Source organism: Podarcis muralis, chromosome 16 (genome assembly GCF_964188315.1).
Source record: "Podarcis muralis chromosome 16, rPodMur119.hap1.1, whole genome shotgun sequence".
NCBI classification, from domain to species: Eukaryota; Metazoa; Chordata; class Lepidosauria; order Squamata; family Lacertidae; genus Podarcis; species Podarcis muralis.
In genome coordinates, this window is record NC_135670.1 from 26,311,095 (window position 1) to 26,328,754 (window position 17,660).

A 17,660-nucleotide genomic window follows, 5' to 3' on the forward strand; every position below is an offset into this window, starting at 1 on the left:
AACATGGCTACCTACCCGAATCTAGAACCTTTGTGGACTTGTTCACACACACACAACCTGTGTTAGGCAGTACTGTGGCATCGTACCCACAACACAGACACATAAACCCCTCTGTTCAAACTAGATGGCTTTAAGAGGATTAGACGTATTCGTGGAAGGGAGGGTTATAAATGGCTACTAGCTGTGATGGCTCTGGTCTGTCTCCACGGGTTGGAGGCAGAAATGCTTCTGAGTAACAGTTGTGGGAAGGAGGGGAAAGTGCTCTTATGCTTGGGTACTGTACTACATTGGCTCCCAGTATGTTTCCGAGCACAATTCAAAGTGTTGGTGCGGACCTTTAAAGCCCTAAACGGCCTCGGTCCAGTATACCTGAAGGAGCGTCTCCACCCCCATCGTTCAGCCCAGACACTGAGGTCCAGCTCCAAGGGCCTTCTGGCGGTTCCCTAACTGCGAGAAGTGAGGTTACAGGGAACCAGGCAGAGGGCCTTCTCGGTAGTGGCACCCACCCTGTGGAATGCCCTCCCACCAGATGTCAAAGAGAAGAACAACTACCAGACTTTTAGAAGACATCTGAAGGCAGCCCTCTTTAGGAAAGCTTTTAATGTTTAAAAGACCACTGTATTTTAATACTTTGTTGAAAGCCGCCCAGAGTGGCTGGGGAAACCCAGCCAGATGGGTGGGGTATAAATAATAAATTCTATTCTATTCTATTCTATTCTATTCTATTCTATTCTATTCTATTCTATTCTATTCTATTCTATTCTATTCTATTCTATTCTTGGGTCCTGCTTGCAGGCTTCCCATTCAGGCATCTGGTTGACCACTGTGCGACCAGGATGTAAGACTAGATGAACCATTGGTCTGATCCATCAGCCTCCACTTTTGTTCTTAATGCTGCTGAATACCAGTTGCTGGAAACCGCAGGAGGCGAGAGGGTTCTTGCACTCTGCTTGGGTCCTGGTTGAAGGCTTCCTATTGGGGCATCTATGTAACCACTGTGAGAAGAGGATAATGGACTAGGTGGGTGTCTGGCATGATCCAGCAAGCTCGTTACGTTCCATCACCTGCATGTCTTTACAGAAATGCGTGGCATCTTGCCCTAGCAAGGATCCCCACTTCTGGGGGCGGGGGGGGGGCATTTTACCAGCAACTGCTGCAACCTGAATGTGCAGATTCTAACAAAAATGGTAGCTATACGCTCCACCATTTCGGTGACCTTTTATCTGCGCCAAAGCTCTATTATTTGTGAAACAGAGAACACCTTCATATCATCCAGTTAAGAACAACAACAACAGCAGAACCTATTATTTGCATCTCAAGGAGACAAGTATATCATTAGGGCTTGGTGGTGACTGTTTTTTTGCTATACAGTACTCACCCATTAGGATTATTGGGAATGTGATGTAGCAATACTAGAACAGTTCTATGTCCCCATTGATTTCAGTGGGGAAGTTAAGGGCCTATAAATTACCTAACCCACTGCCCCTTTGACCAGTCAGATCCCTGGAGATTCGAATTGCTTGACTCAAGCAGGATCATGCACCTCCCCACCCCTCAATATTACATCTGCTCAACCAACTTCTGAACCCAACACCTGACTTGGACGCAGCTTAAGTGCCTCCGAAAAGCAGTGCCGTTTTCCTTGACGGGAGGGTTTCCTTTCCTCTTGCGAAATTAACAGCAGGTTCAAAGTGAAAAGTTCCATATGCCTCACCAAAACATTGCCCACATTAAAATAAAATAAACCAGACAAAAAGGGGCATAAAGTAACCATTCTAACTTCTTTAATGCAGTCCAATCAAATTGTTTTTTCTTTTTTTTAATCACTCTGAACTCTATAATTCATTTGCACTAAACAGGTTGGTAGTACAGAAAAATTAATCGTTTTTGCCGATCAATTTCATCTTTTGGGGTCTTTATGCATCAGCCAACCGAGTGTGTGGCTCTTGCCTTTACTTTTTTTTTTAAACCTTCCCCCTCCCCTTTTCTTCCGTTTTGCATAACTATATTATCCCATAGACTTAAAAACAATCAACTAGCCAAGTTTATTATTAATTATGATACATCTAAAAAAAAAATTAATACTAACCCTAACATGACAGCTGCTTTAAGAGCTCTCTGTATAATTCCCTCGGAAGGGCTTCTCAGTAGCAAATCACTACAACAGGTCCTAAAATCATAAATGTAATAATCAGAATCATAATAAGAGAAAGAGAGAGAGAGAATATTGAGAGCGAGTTAGAAAAAAAAGCAGCATAAAACTGAGTTAAAATTCTCCTGAAGGAGCCCCAATGGAATGAGTGGGAGATTTGCTTCTGGGTGGCCTCACCTGCCTGACCTCCCCCACACCCACCCACCCCTTTCAGGAGAACTTTGCTGCTTGTTCGCACCCAAGGACTGATTTGAATCTGGTGGGGCCAGACAGCGGGCAACCGCCCTCAACTCCCTTGCCTCTGGCACAGCATCCTCGGCTTCTTCAAAAAAGAAAATAAAAGCTTTCGTAAGTTGCGTTTTCTGGTGGTTTTTTCTTCTTCTTCCTTTCTTCCTAAAGAACAATGGTACCTCTACCTACTAGATACCTCACAGGTATGTGCTTTTATGAGCAGACGACGATGCTAACAATGCGAATCTTAGGAAAGGGTCATGAGGCAGAGAAGGATGAAGGACCAAAATAAAAGGATAGGAGAGACACACATCTAATTCTCTGCCAGATCAACTAGGGTTTCTTAACATTCCCCCAACCAGCCTTTGGGGTGTTTAGTTTTCATCCGCGGGGTTCCAAGCTGGGGTCGCCCACAGACCTTCTGGGTGCTTGGCGCCGTTTTGCCCTGCCATGGGGTGCAGCCCCCAAAGGCTGCCCCTCCATTCGTTGCCGTGCAGGGGATAACCCTGCAGCTGGCCCCCACCACACGCACACACTCTCTGCCCCCCGGGGAAGATTTCGGGGAGAAGGGAAGGGAGGACCTAAAAGGAATTCAAACAGAAAAATCTCCCCACTACAAAACTGGATTTTTTTTGTCAGCTCCCACACATTGCCCACAGCCATCTTAAGACACCCAAAGGAGACAGCCGCTATGTCAAGGTGGGAGCCGGCCTCATTTTCCATCCGGCCCCATTTGCTGTGGGTCGACGTCTGGATCCACCAAGGAGGAGGCAAAGGCCGACTGGACAATCTGAAACCCGAACGATTCCAGGAGAGACATGTTCTGTTGTGGGGAAAAGGGGGAGCCCAGGGCAGGGCCCAAGTCCCCTAAGGGGGCCCCCAGGGAGCGGACATGGACTTTCTGTATGTGTTTGTTAAGATAGGACTTGGATCTGAAAAAGCTGCCACATTCGGGGCAAGGGTACTTCTTATCCCCCTCCGACTCCAATTTATTCTTGGCGACCACCATGTCGCAGGAGGAGAAGGAGCCGTTGGCGTTCTGTTTCTCGGGGGTCTTGAGGTCGCTGGCGTCTGAGAGGTCTCCGTAGGAATCCGAGCTCTCAATCTGATCCAAAGGTGAGCATTTCTGGCCTTCTAGGGAGACAGAAAAAAGAAAAAAGGCACGTTCTTTAGACCCCTGGGGTGGATTTGCCATGCTAAAGGTCAAGCCACAGCCCCCCTCCCTGTCTATCCCAAAGTATCCATCTGAACCTCTTTGCAACCTGCCCGTTTCCCAGTCCAGCTGTGTGGACATAAACCCACTAAAATATGGTTACCAGATTTTTTTCAATGAACCCAGGGACACTTTTCAACTTCCTACTAAATAGATGGATTTTGTCAGGGGACTGATTTGTAAATCTGGGGACTGTCCCCGGGAAACGGGGACGTCTGGTACCTTACACTAAAATGACTAGCTTAGCCTTCCCCAACCTGGTGCCCTACATTGGACTACAACTCCCAGCCAATACAGCCGTGTGACTCGGGGGTGAGGTAGTGCAAAATGTTGGGAGGGTTGCCAGGCCGGCAGAGCCCATCAAGGTTCCCTATAGCCTGCTTGTCCTCATGCATTTATGTTAGTCAAAAAGTCAGCTCATGTCTTTCTTTTCCCTTCCCTACAAAGCAGTTTCCAAGGAAAGGGGAACAGGATCTGGCAAGCTTTGGCTGCGATGGGTTTGGGGTGCTGGGCCAGGTAGGCTCACCTCTTTGAGCCTTACGCAATGGTGAAGTTCCAACCTGGCCTCATTGCAGGGGAATGGACTAGATTACTCTTTGGGTCCCTTCCAACGCAATGGGTCTAGGACTTCATGAGACTGCAAAGCTACTTGGAGAACTGGCATGAGGTCTAGCGCCTGCCATCATCCGGCCTCAATATCTGGGTTGGGGGGTGAGTCAAGTCCAGAAAGACTCTCCCTAATACCAAGCAACATTGCCTGACTTTAAATGAAGGGTCACGACGGGTGGGCGGGGGCAGGGATCCAACCAAATTTCAGTCCTCCTGGCTCCAATCAATCCAGTAAGACACATCCCAGTCTTTCCTTGTAGTTGTTAGGAATCATGATCCTCTGGATATAGAATGAGCCTGATCCTGTTCCCCACCTAACACAAAAGCAGTTTTCGCCAGTCTGGTGCCCCCTCCAGCTGTTTTGGAATACAATTCCCATCAGCCCAGCAGCCGATGGAAGCTGAAGTCCAAAACAGCTGGACAGCACCAGGCTAGCGAAGGCTGAGTGAAAGCACTTTTGGGAAGGCTCATCTCAGGATCTCTCAAGAAACCCAAGAGCCACGCAGAGCCTGGCATCTTCCACAGGGGTGTCTCGGAAAGTGCAACAAAGGCATTGTTTCGCTACTCTCTCCAATGCAAAACCAAAACCAGACTGCTGCCATCAGCACAAGAGAGATGAAAGTGGCTAAAAGCTTCTTAGGAAGGAGAATCCCTGACTCGCTTAAGGGCTCTCCCTGTCTGCCTTGCTAGCAGAAGGTATCAGGTTCAAGCCCCCAGGTAGGGTTGGGAGAGACTTCCTGCCTGTCTGAAATCCCAGACAGCTGCTACCAGTCAGTGTAGACAATACTGAGCTAGATGGACCAATTGTCTGACTCGGTATATGGCAGCTTCCTGTGTTGTCCCAGCAACCCCTGCCCAAAGACGCTTCCTTAAGGTCTAGGCTGTTTCCTGGGACAGTATACATGAAAGCCCAACTTCCACCCACAAACCAAGATGCAACTTGTGAGCTATCCCTTATATAAAAAAATACTAATTGAGCCCTTAACTTTTAGCTAAACCAGAACAGATTCTTTATGGGGGGGAGGAGGCAAAGCTGTTGAGAGGCATTCTGGTTCCTTCAGTGGAAAATCCCCCCAAAATATCCTCATGCACTGACCCACATGGCATCACAATCTGCAGGGATGTTATTCTGGGAAAGGTCCATTAAAACAAGAGGGGGATTTGTTCTGCTGGAGCACATCCGGGGAAGGTCCAGGTGGACTGTGGTCCCCCCTCCAGGTCAGATCTATCCAGCTACTCCTGCACTACTCTTTGTGACATGCAGAAGCTGCCACATACGTAGACCACCCTAACTGGACCTCCTAGCCAGGCCGCCTTTGTATATGTGCGAGAGGGGTCACATTCACACCAGACATTTTCAACACTATGAAAACACTTAAACAGGCATGGCTCCCCCCCAAAGAATCCTGGGGAGTGTAGTTTGTTCAAGGTGCTGAGAGTTGTGCGGACAACCCCCAGGGCTGCAAATCCGTAAGTGGTTTAACAACCAATCCCCTCTTCTCGGGGAACTCTGGGAATTGTAGCTCTGTGAGGGGGAAGAGTGAGTCTCCTCACAGCCCTCAGCACCTTTAAAAAACTACAGTTTTCAGGCTTCTCTGGGGAAAGCCATGGTAGCATAATGCTTTAAATGTACAGTGTAAATGTGACCAGAGAAAACGGGAGAGAGAAAGAGGGATGGGGGAATGAGTGAGTCCACGTCAATGCCACACTACAGCCTTTCAGCATCTTCCTAAGCCAGAGGAGTCTAAATGACGGCCCATTGGGTTTAAGTTTCTGGGCAGTCATTCCACCCACCAATCTTATCTTCTCCATCTTCCCTGAGTCAAGCCAAAAACTGGTGCCTGGCTCTCTAGAGCACTTCAGACTGCTGGCCAGGACTCATGCGGCTGAGCACCTGTCCACACAGAGCCGTCCCCTGCACACAGAAACTAGCTCATTGGTGGTAAGAAGCAGTCATGAGTTCCGGTTTAACCACCTCCCTGACGTGCCAGTATTCTTGCACAGGGATGTTGTTTACTATGCAGAGATGGCTCCCATCTTGCTTAGCCACATGCTGGCCATGTTTGTGAGAAACAGGCCTGAGGCTTGCCGCCGTCTTGAGCCTTGCTCCACAACAAAGCCCCTCAAGACTCTCCTATCACTGGAGCTTTTAAGCAGAGGTTGGGTAAGCCATCTGTCAGGGATTCTTAAACCGTGATTCCTGCATTGCAGACGGCTGGACTAGAGGACCCTTCCAACCCTAGAATTCTATGATTCTCAGAGGGAGACCATCTTAAGGAGGGAGGGAACGAGGCTATGTGACCATTGCACCTCCTGAACGCAAAGGTCCCTGCCTAAGCCTCAAAGGGATGGAGATATATAAAGGGGCAAGAGGAGAATGTATCCAAAAACTATGTAATTTTTAAGCCTTTAGTGAAAGAGGAGGGGGGACGTTAAATTCCTCCCACCATCTAAGGGGCCTTTCTCCCAGTTATCAAAACAGAACTCTTTCTCAGTAACTCCAGAAATTTCTCCTAGGGTCGCCAGATCCAGCAAACCCAAGCTGTAACTTTTTCCTAAACTGTCTTACTTCAGGCAGGTGGAGCTTTGTAACTCTGGACTTCAGAGCCTCACTTCATGGGTGGTGTGGAGAAGGGAATAGTCGGACAGGGGAAACAGTCGAAGTTAGGGCAACTCCTCTTGACAAAGCTCCCTGCACCATCACGCTATGCAGCCTTTCCTAATTTGCTCTCCAAATATTCTGAATTACAGTTTCCAGAAAACCCAGCTGAGCTGGTTCAGGCTGATGGGAGTTTTAGTCCTAAAAAGTCTGGAGGCCACCAGGATAGTGGATGATCTTATGGAACTCACTGCCATGGGATCATATAGGGATGCCCAGAGGTTTAGATGGCTTCTAAAGGGGATTAGTCAGATTCATGGAGGAAGAGAAAGCTATCAATGGTTACTAGGCCACAGAACCTCCAAGTTCGGAGGCAGGGTATCTTCAATCCCGCTTGCTGGGGAGAACTCTTGGCATCTTGCTCCATCTTGTTTAACAGGTCTGTGATGGCATTAATGATTTAAGTGATTGCTCTGCTAGCGGGTGTTCCCAGACCACTTGGGTGTTTGCTGCTGGTGGGGGAGAGCCTGCTTATGTGCTTAGCTTTCTCCAAGCAGTGATGGGCGAGTTACTGCTGTTGATCTTGGGAGAGTGTTCAGACATGCAAACCTTTGTCCGCAGCTTGAACTGGGGCAGCTGAAGGAAAACTCAGCTGTGCCCTTCTCCCAAACAGAACACGGCGGATCTCCTGACCGGCACCCTGCCCCCCCCAAGCGCTCCCCTATCCACCCGTTCCCCAGCACCCAACAAGGTCCTACGTCAAGAGACGGAAAGTGTAGAGCAGGGAGTCGCTTGCCTTTGATGCCATAGGTCCTGACGCTGTGGAACGCTGCTCCCCCATTCGGGATGGGCTCCGGGTGTCTGGAGACCTGGGGAAGGGGAACACCGTGGTGGGTTTTAACATGGACCTTTAAGTAGGAGGCAGAGGAGAAACCTAAACAAGATAAAAGGAGATGAGATCCTGCCGCCAGGACAGACACAGATGCCTCTCTGCCTTTCCCCCTCGCTCCGCTTAGCCGCTGCCAGATTCTCCTCCTCCTCCACCTCTCGGTTCCTCTGCGAGTGAACGGGTGCCCGAAGAACCAAGATCAAAGCCAGCCACCGCCGTGCGACAGGAGGAGGCCTCAACATGGCAGGCAGCGGGCCTCTGGAGCTCTCGCAAATGAAGACCCAGAAATTACCAGGGTGGGGAGAGAAGGCTATTATTATTATTATCATCACCATACTCCATTTCTTTGTCATTCCATACGAAAGGATTCCTCAGACTTAAAAAAGAGAAGCAACTCGGATACTCTATGCACAGGATAGGTGAGGTCACAGAGAAGGAGGCTGCATACACAACACACAGTTAAAAGCACATGGGTCATCTGCCCCACCAAGAATCCTGGGAACTGTAGTTTAAGGGTCTTGAGAATTGTGTCTCTATGCAGGGCAAACTATAGTTCCCAGGATTCTTGGGAGGAAAGCCATGTGCTTTAAGTAGGTGGTGCATACGCAGCAAGAACGAAGAAGCCTCCAGGATCCATGTCAAGACCCAGCCATCATGGCAGCCTGATGCTCTCCAGAATCATAGAATTGTAGAGTTGGAAGGGGCCACGAGGGTCATCTAGTCCAACCCCTGCAACGCAGGGATCTTTTGCTCAAACCCATGAACCTGAGAGCAAAAGTTGCATGCTCTACTGACATGAGTTATCCCAGGTGTCAGGCGATAACACCTGTCGGTTCCTGCATCACTGCAATGTATTTCAATGTTGCTTTATGAAGGCATCTTTAGTTTATTGCTGATCTTACACCTACATGATGTTTTGCTTCTTCTTCCTAATGCAGGCAGTATGGAATTTTTTGCGAATGGATAAAAATTGAATATGGCCGTGCTGGCTGGGTGCTGAAGGGAGCTGTAGTTTATAAACATCTGGAGGGCACCAGGTTGGCCGGGACACACGCTTGAATATTTTTCTCTCCTGCAGCAAATCGCATGCTAAGTGAGCTCCCTGTAGGATTCAGCTGGCCCAGCTCCTAAAACAAATCCGCAATCTACCAAATATGGCTTGCAGAAGAGGGCAGGGCAAAAGGAGGCCAGGAGATCTTAAATAAATGTATGAAGGCCACTTTGGCAGCCTGGATGCTTATTTCTCGATTCACCTGGGCTGAGAGCAGGCTGCCTATTCTGGTGGATTTGGACGGGGTGGATGGAAACAGGAAGGAGGAATGAAATCTCCTTGCCCAGGAGAGAGAGGGGCTTGGGCAGCAGTTCCTCAATGCGGATGAGAATGCACAGCTGCACTGGGGCAGGGACTGGCGGGAGTTGCAGTCCAAAACATCTGGATGGCACCAGGTTGGGGACTGGCTGCCCTGAGGATTAGCAAGTAAGCAAGCCCAGCATTCTAGAGGAGCACACTCAACCAAGACAAAAAGGAGTCACCAGGCTTCTGATGATGCTTCTGAGAGAACTGGGCTATTCCTCTCTACCTCCCAGGCCACAACATGATGAGAGTACTGAATGATTACAACTTTATACAATCATGTGAAGCGACAAGCTGATCTGCTGCAGACGTCGGGGACTTTCCCGAGCCCAAGGGTCATATTCCCTTCAGGGGGAACCATGTCAGTGGCGGGCGGGGAGGAGCAACAAATTTAAGTGCTACCTTTGTGCAGTACTATTTATTTGTTACACTTATACCCCTCCCCAAAGAGCTCAAGGTGGCATAAAATGGTTCCCCCCTCCTTACATCAACCCTGTGAGGTAGGCGAGACTGAGACTGGCCCAATGTCACATGGAGTGAGCATCATGGCCAAGTGTGGGTTTGAACCCTGGTCTCACAGGTCCTAGCCTGACACTTTAACCACTGCGCTACGCTGTCTCTACCCAGGTAGCTAGTCTCTACATGCACTTGGCACATGCATACCCCACTCCACCCTCCATCCAGACAAGCAAAGAACTATGACTGCAGTTCAAGCAGTTCATCCCAGCAAGGCAAAAACCAGCTGAAGAGGGTGCGCGGCAAGGTCAGCGAGGGTTATGGCCTGGGAAAAGTCCCAAGGGCCAGATGGAGAGGCCTGGAGGGCCACATATGCCCCCCCTCCCAGGTCTGAGGTTTCCCCTACCCCTGGACTAGCCTGGCAGAATCTGGCTGCTGCTTCTGAAAAAACATAAAACCCCAATGTATTATTCATTCCTTTATAGCCAGAGTACTAGCAAAGGAGCACCTCCATTTTTCTAGAGAGAGATAGCAAGATGTGATTCCCCCAACATCTAAAAAAAATGGAGCCGTAATCCATTTATCTTTGTTTCTGCAGCCAAGGCAGCAACAATCACCTGGCTCTGCAGTTGCCATAATTGCAATGGTCTGTTGCTCTGACGGGTTTACGTTGTGTTGGCCGGCCTCCCAAAAACTGTAACTGAGGGGGCTACACAATCTAATTCTGGCTCCCGGGGCGTTATTCTGCTATTTTGCACTTTTTAAAGGGTCTTTATTTGCTTCTTTTACTTACTCGCTTGTCAAAAAAATATTTAGGCCTTACCTTCCCCATTAACCTCTCAAAACCACAAGTATCCAAACTAGCTTACATACATATTTAAGACAATGTGAGACACCCCATACACTACAGGCTGAACCCCTCTCCCCAAATCAGGAGTGTCAACAGCAGACTTGGGGGGGTGGTGGTACTCTGCACATTCCTGGACAACCTCCCAACAAGTTTCATGGACTGGAGCCATAAGGCTGGATTGCTATAACGTGCTCTATGTGGGGCTGCCCTTGGGCCTGGTTCTCAAGATCCAGCTGGTGCAGAATGGGGTGGCCAGAATGCTGTCAGCAGCTTCTGGTCGAGAACACATGACACCACTGTTTAAACAGTATCACTGGCTGCCCATCTTCTACTGAGCCAGGTTTAAGGTCCTGGTATATTAATTTACAAAGCCCTGAACAACTTAGGGATTGCCTGAGTCCTTAAATCCCAGCTCAGTCTCTGAGATCACCTGCAGGAGCCTCGTCGGCTGTTCCCCGAGTTGGTGAGGCTCATTTGACAATAGCATCATCGTTGCCAGCAGTCATCGGCCCAGTCCTGTGGAACGCCCTGCCACTAGAGGTTCGGCAGGTGCCTTCTGTGCCTACTTGCCAAGAACCTTTCTATTCTGCCAGGCCTATGCAGACCATTAAGAATACACCCTTCCACAATCATTAATTTATGTATGTTTTAAACTTTTTTAAATATGGTTTTACTGTATGGTTTTATGTGTTTATCTGTGGAGACACACTTCCATTTTTATGCGATGGCTACAGATGGGATTCGAAATTTGTGGAGGAAAAGGCTATCAACGGCGACTTGCCTCCAGTAATTGGTAGCATTTTAAAATCAAGATGGCGGACTGAGTCTTTCAAAACTCAGCTGATTTTAATCACTGATTTTAACCAACTGCAAGAATTCTAATCAAATTTTGCATGATAGCTCCTTAGGTGAAGCAGCTGGATTCTGTCTGTTCAGATACAATTGGGAGTGAACCTTTCAAAACTGCACTGTTTTTTTTCTTGTTTCTTACAGACTTCCAGAGCAGCCCTGGGTATGAGGCTGCTCATATCTGATGGGAACAAGCCACCCACAATCAAGGCAGGAGGTTGGACAAGATGACCCTTGGGAGGTTGCTTCCAACTCTACAATACTATGATCCTAAGGCCATGTAGAGAGGCTGCAGGGACAGTCCCACACCTGAGAAAACAGGTGGTGCTTTTTAAAATGAACACCTGTAGACTCTGTCTCACGAGCAGCTGAACCCAAATACAGGCTATCTGTACCCAGGTAGAGAATAATGTGCGAACAACCCTTACAAAGCACACACACTAACAAGTGTGAGGGTGTGAAGGATCAGGCACCTACCCGTTTTAAAATGCTAATAAATGGGACCTGGGAAGGGGCTTAGGTGCCCCTGCCAAGTTCTGATGAGAACCCGCTGGTTTGCTTTTGGGGTCTTGTGGGTATTTAGCACTGGGCGGGAATTCACCCCATCTCGCCTCCCTATCCCAAGAGACTTCATTCACTTTTCGGACCCCACATTTCTGATAACCTGGACCATCCTGCTCTCTGTCTGGAAATCTCCTAATCTGAAGATGGAAAAACACCATTCAACTACTGAGGTGAATTGGCTCTGACTTCCACAGATACTTCCAAGTGTTGTTTTTACTCAGTGAAAGGAATCAGGGGTGTGGGAGACTAGTTGATAGACTGGGCTGCTCCAAAAAATTTCTACGCCCCTCATGATTTGATCCCTCAGAATTTGATGTGTTATTCATTTACTGCTTTGACATCCCACCTTTTTACTCCAAGGCGCTAAAAGATGGTGTACATGGCTCTCCCTTTCCTCATTTAATCCCCACAACAGCCCTGTGAGGTCCGTGAGGCTGAGAGGCAGTGACTGGCCCCCAAGTGATCATCACATGGATAAGGGGGGATGTGAACCCTAGTCTCCCAGGCCCTGCTCCAACCATTACACCACCTGGCCCCTCCAGGCTAGCCAAGGGGATGTGGCTGAGTGGGTGTGAGAGTTGAGGCAAGAGACCTGTGATGGTCCCACTTGTGCTCATGTGGCCAGCCAGCTATGGATGTGTTAGTGACGCAGTGGTTCTCAACCTGTGGGTCCCCAGATGTTGTTGGACTACAACTCCCATCATCCCTGACCACTGGCCATGCTGGCTAGGAATGATGGGAGTCGTAGTCCAACAACATCTGGCGACCCACAGGTTGAGAACCACTGTTAGTGGGACTCAAGAGCCAAGCGGTTCACCCTTTGCTGATGCCAGCTGCAAAAAACCTGCCGTTCCTTCTCTTCTTGGAGAAGCCTTTTGCCCGAGTTCCCCTCCTCTCGCCCTGTGGATTCTCGTTTTGCCCGCTTTGCAAGAAGTTGCGCTCATTACCTCTGTTGCAGATGGTACAGAAGTTGCTTGGTCCTTCGCTGTGTTTCTTCAGGTGGTCGGCCATGTACGCTGCCCGCAGGTACTTCCCGCAGACCTGGCATGGGACTTTGTCTTCGTGGCACGCCAGGTGCGAGCGCAGCCGGTCCCGGGTGGCAAAAGAGGCGTTGCAGGTCTGTGGAGAGCAGCAAAACCCACATTAAACACACACATAGGCAGGCAGACACACACCGCTACCAAGGTTAACACTACGGTGACGTGAGGCTATTGATTTCAAGAGGGGCACCGAAATCAAGAAGCAGGCTTCCAGAACCTTCATTTACGATGGCAGAAATGTTTGAGGAGTCAAGCCCTGCTTTGCCAAGTGCACCCCAGCTCAAGAAGCAAGCAAGCAGATGCTGTTTTAGGGAACATCCCCAGCTTGGTGGGGGGTTGTTTTGGACTACAAGTCCAATCAGCCTCAGCTGGAGCTGATGGGTGGTGTAGTCCAAAACATCTGGAGGGCCCTGGCTTGGCCGAGGCTGCTCTAACCCACCAGCTTCTTGCAAACACAGGACTTCAGGTCAACACAGAGTTCTGTGGTATCCGGAAGGGCTTTTCCACATACTACTGAGGGCTCCCCTCTACAGAATGAAGAGAGAAGCAGAATCGGGCAGATGAGCTCCACATATGGGCTGGAGCAACTCCAGAGCTCCTGACCAGAGGGGTGACAGCCCAGAGTGCTTAAATTTAATTTAAGTTAGTTTTATTGATCTCCCCTGCCATTAGGATTTCTTTAGATATCTTAATTATTCATGGCCTTCCGTGCTGCTCGCTGTTCTTTTTAATCTTCTGTAAGCCACTTGGAACATTTAAAATAGAAAATTGGCCTGTAAATAAGCGTCCAATAACTAAATTTTAAACTCAGTGCCCATGATTAGAATGGGCGTCTGAGCACATCCATTATTCAGAAGGAGCAGTTTAAATCACCAATGCTACAAAGACACAGCATCCAAAGTTGCCCTGGGGACTCCATTAGATTGCAGCACTTTGAAGAGGATAAATGCAATGCATTGCTTATGACTTTCTAAGACTGCCTTCTCAAGATGCTTTGGACTGCAACTCCCATCAGCTGTGGCATCATACAAGGATGTTGGCTGGGGGCTGATGGGAGTTGTAGTCTAAACCATTTGGAGGGCACCGCATTGGCAAAGGCTGTTCTAAGAAGCCAGGGCTCATTTTGGTCTCCCCAAGTTAGCGCTCATTCACTAACTCTTCCCAAACACTATATGCTCCCCACAATGAAGTGCTAGATGGTTCTACCAGGACGATCATGATCTAAGTAAGAGGGAGAAGATGGGAAGGACAGGAGGAGAGGTCCTCAAACAGCAGTAATGAGGCTGCGGTAAGGAAAGACGAATGAAGATGGGAGCAGGTAGGGAAGGGAAGGTGGTGGAGGAGAGAGAGGCCAAGCAGAAAGTGCCCCCGGGCCAGATGGAGAAAGGCAAAACTCCTGGGCATAGGGGAAATCACACACAAGGCAAGGTAGGGGTGGGAAGGCAGAAGGAATAAAGAGGGAAGATGACAGCCACAAGTAGCGGAGAAAACTAAGAGCAGGGGAGGCGAGAGGTCGCTCTAGAGAAGCCACCAGGGCTACGATTCAGAGGGAGTGCAGGAAAGCCACCGCAGGAGAGGCCATTGTGAGCGCAGAGTTAAGCTTCCTGCTAATCTCACTTTCCACAAAAATAAATAAAAGAGCCACGTTACTAGCCCTCATGGCTCTAAGGCAAGTGTATGTGCAGGGTGGAGGGAAGGCCTCCAGTGTTTCCTTATAGTATAAGCAGCAGCAGAATAAAAAAAGGGGGGAATTTGCTAAAATGATAGACCAGACTATGCAATATCAATCGGAAATGGCTTCATTTGCGTAATTTAGGCAAGCTTCAGAATTCTTCCATATATAATACATATCAGTTCTGAACACATGCAAGCCTGACTCTCACCGGAGGAGTTTTAGAAGCAGGAAAGGTTATGGGGCACAATTTGAATCCCTACAAGTAAAAGTCTCTGCTCAGCATGGAGGTCAACCCCTCCCTATTCAACGTCCTGCTCCCTCCAGTGCCCGTGTGATGGCACCCAACACCCATGTTGGATCCTAGACTAGGGCTGCCTTTGTAATGCCCAAACATGTCTCTTCTGGGCAGAGGGAGAAAAGGCTAAGAAGTTCCACAACAGGAACATCTGCCAGGGATTCCCTGCTCTTCTTGGAATTCTAGAGTTCCGAAGATGATCAGGAGTGTTAAGTTGCTGCCGCATATGGAGTCAGACTCTATTGGTCCAGCCATGCTGATTGGTACCAGCTCACCATGGATTCAGGCAAAGAACATTTCCAGCCCTATGGGGAGATGCCGCTGGGGAACTGAAGCTGGGACCTTCTGCTTGCAAGGTGAAAACTTTACCACTGAGCTATGGCCCTTCCCTATCAGTGTTACACATTTACTGAAGCTGGCCCTTAAATGATGCAGAATGGCGTTAAAGGAGAGACGTCATTGCATAAATAGCCTGAAGCAAGTTCTGTTTTTTTAAAAAAGGAAAGAAATGAAGATAGATCACTGTTTTCTCTTAGTCTGAAGAGACTTTAGGTCAGGTCCCTTGGTAGGCAAGGCACTAAGAGGAAATTTCTGCCTCCTCCTGCAGGATCCAGACCAGAGCACCGCAATAAAAAACACAAAATTATTTGTGATTTGTCCCATGAATAGATTCCACTAAGAAATGACTCTGACATTACAAAAAGCTGTTAAGTCAGAAACAGATATATAAAATTCAAAATATAACCACTTGGACATTGCGCTGAGCAAAACAGGGGCAGCTTTCATTTAGCAAAAAATAAACTGGGCACAGAGACTTTAGAAAGGGTTCCGACACAAGCGATGCCCACTGCTATTTTAAAAGTGCATTTTGCATAACCAATGGATGAGAGGAAAGTTGTAGTTCCCCAACACAACCAGGGAAGTGATTACCTGTGGGAAACCGATAGCAGTTCCTATGATGCAGACTAAAATATATAAATCTTTGGGCTGTTAGGACAAGTGTTCAGGTATAATTTCAAAATGACTAAGTAACAGGCACATTCAGAGCTATAAAGAGGAAAACAAAGAAACACAGCAAGCCTTGCTCATGGAAAGGACGCCAAAGGAGTGAACTTCAGAACAACCCGCTGGGAAGTTCTCCTGCATAAGCTCCATGGCAGAGCTTGTGCAGCAGAAAGTCCCAAGAGGCTGAGTCTACTTTGTCACCAGTATGCCACGCAGCTCACTGGAAACAAAAACAGGTATCAAGTGATTTGTTGCTGCGTTTAATTTGCTTATTTCTTTTCAAGCCAGGCATTATGGAGCTCATTCTCGATCACAGTTAGTTATTGAGCAGACTGGCAAAAATCATTCTTTCAAAGAGAACGAGAGAAATACAGAAAGAGTCCAGAAAGCCTAAAATCAGAACTAAAAAGAAAAAGAAAACAAGAGACAATACAATCAGCTTTGAAGGAAACTAAACATTTCAAATTTTAAGAGGTTAATGTCTTTAAATATACAATTTAAGATTATCAGAGAGCGCTGTTAATAATAATAATAAAGGAAAACTCCAGTGCTTTCCTGTCAAGCATTGCAAAGGCAGATAAATATTACTAAAAATAGAGAAGTTTTTAAAAAAATAAACAGTGTTTAAGAAATACCTCTTGAAGTTTCAACTGCTCTAGGGATGTAGATGTCTCTGAGCTTATTCCATGGAGGCTGGCAATTTCCTGCTAATAGGCAGGAAGTAAGAGAGATTAGATAAGGAAGAAACTCATTCTGCAATGAAATCATTTGGGAAAAGCACGAGTTTTCTGAATGATTATTTTTAACTTTTTATTTTTCAGGGAATACAAGTCTAGCTTGCTTGAGAATCAGGTTTTGTCTCCTAATGCTGAAGATGGCCAGATACTAACTTAAATGTGGCAGGTAAAAAGGGAATTACCCCAGGAGATGGCCCCACAATTAAAAATGAAAGCAAGTTAATTTCTTCTTCCACGCTCCAATCAATACTGCGAACTTCTATACCTGCCTTTGATGACCCTCTAGAAGTTCTGGATTACCAGTTCCATCAGCTCCAGCCCAACACGGACATTTTGGACTACAACTCCCAACCGCCCCTGCCATGCTGGAACAGTCAATATGGCTGTGCTGGTTGGGAACGATGGGAGTCATAGACCAAAACATCCAGAAGGCACCAGTATGGACTGCACAAATTGTGGAGAGCGCCCACATGAAGGAGCCAGTTCATGCAAATCACACTTCTGCATGAGCCGACTCTGGCCACAAGGCTGAATCCTGCCAAGAACAGTTGCATTGGGGGGGGGGGGGCGGCCACAGCGTGCATGGGAGAGCCCCCCACCCATGTTACACCCAATTGATCTTCATTATCTTGGTCGGTCTTGGGTCGCACACATGGTGGTGAAGGCAGAGCGACTGCAATTCTGGCTGCAGCAGAATCAGTAGCATTCCAGGTTTTCCTTCTGCGGCTGAGTTTTAAAAGATCCAGGCACTGATGGGGATGGAGTGGAAGATGACATTCATTAACCCCTTGGATTTCCCCCTCCCCTCTTCCCATGAAAAAACTCATCTGAGGCACTTTTCCTTTCTGCCCATCCTCGCTCTTAAGGTGACCAGGTGAACTGGTCTGTTGAGTCCCACCTGGTGTAAACACGAATAGCGGCGAGATCAAGTTCCTGGTGGGTGTTCCCTGCGCAAAGACTGCCCTTCCAGACCCTGAATCAGCTCCAAGTTAAAATTAGATAAGGAAAATATATTTTGACCTTGCTGCTGGAAATGGATGGTGGACTGTAGAGCCAGTGTTGACGAGAAACTAAGTGGGCTCCAAGGCGATGATCGTTAAATGACTCACTTAACGAACCTTTCTATGGCAGCCTTCCCAAAC

General features: G+C 48.0%; 1 protein-coding gene across 7 annotated transcripts in view; it reads right to left on the reverse strand.

Moving 5' to 3' along the window:
- Positions 1-1,762: 1,762 nt before the first annotated feature.
- PATZ1 (POZ/BTB and AT hook containing zinc finger 1) overlaps positions 1,763-17,660 on the reverse strand; it is a 32,992-nt gene continuing 17,094 nt past the window's right edge. The window contains exons 3-6 of one of the 7 annotated variants that reach the window (XM_028708978.2): positions 16,417-16,488; positions 12,714-12,885; positions 7,601-7,738; positions 1,763-3,514 (exon numbers count right to left, since the gene is read on the reverse strand). In XM_028708978.2, the coding sequence (XP_028564811.2) occupies positions 3,096-3,514; positions 7,601-7,738; positions 12,714-12,885; positions 16,417-16,488 (801 nt within the window). In that variant the 3' untranslated portion in view covers positions 1,763-3,095. Of the gene's footprint in view, positions 3,518-7,600; positions 7,739-12,713; positions 12,886-16,416; positions 16,489-17,660 lie in introns of all 7 variants that reach the window. The other 6 variants (XM_028708977.2, XM_028708976.2, XM_028708980.2 and 3 more) reach the window with 6 other exon arrangements.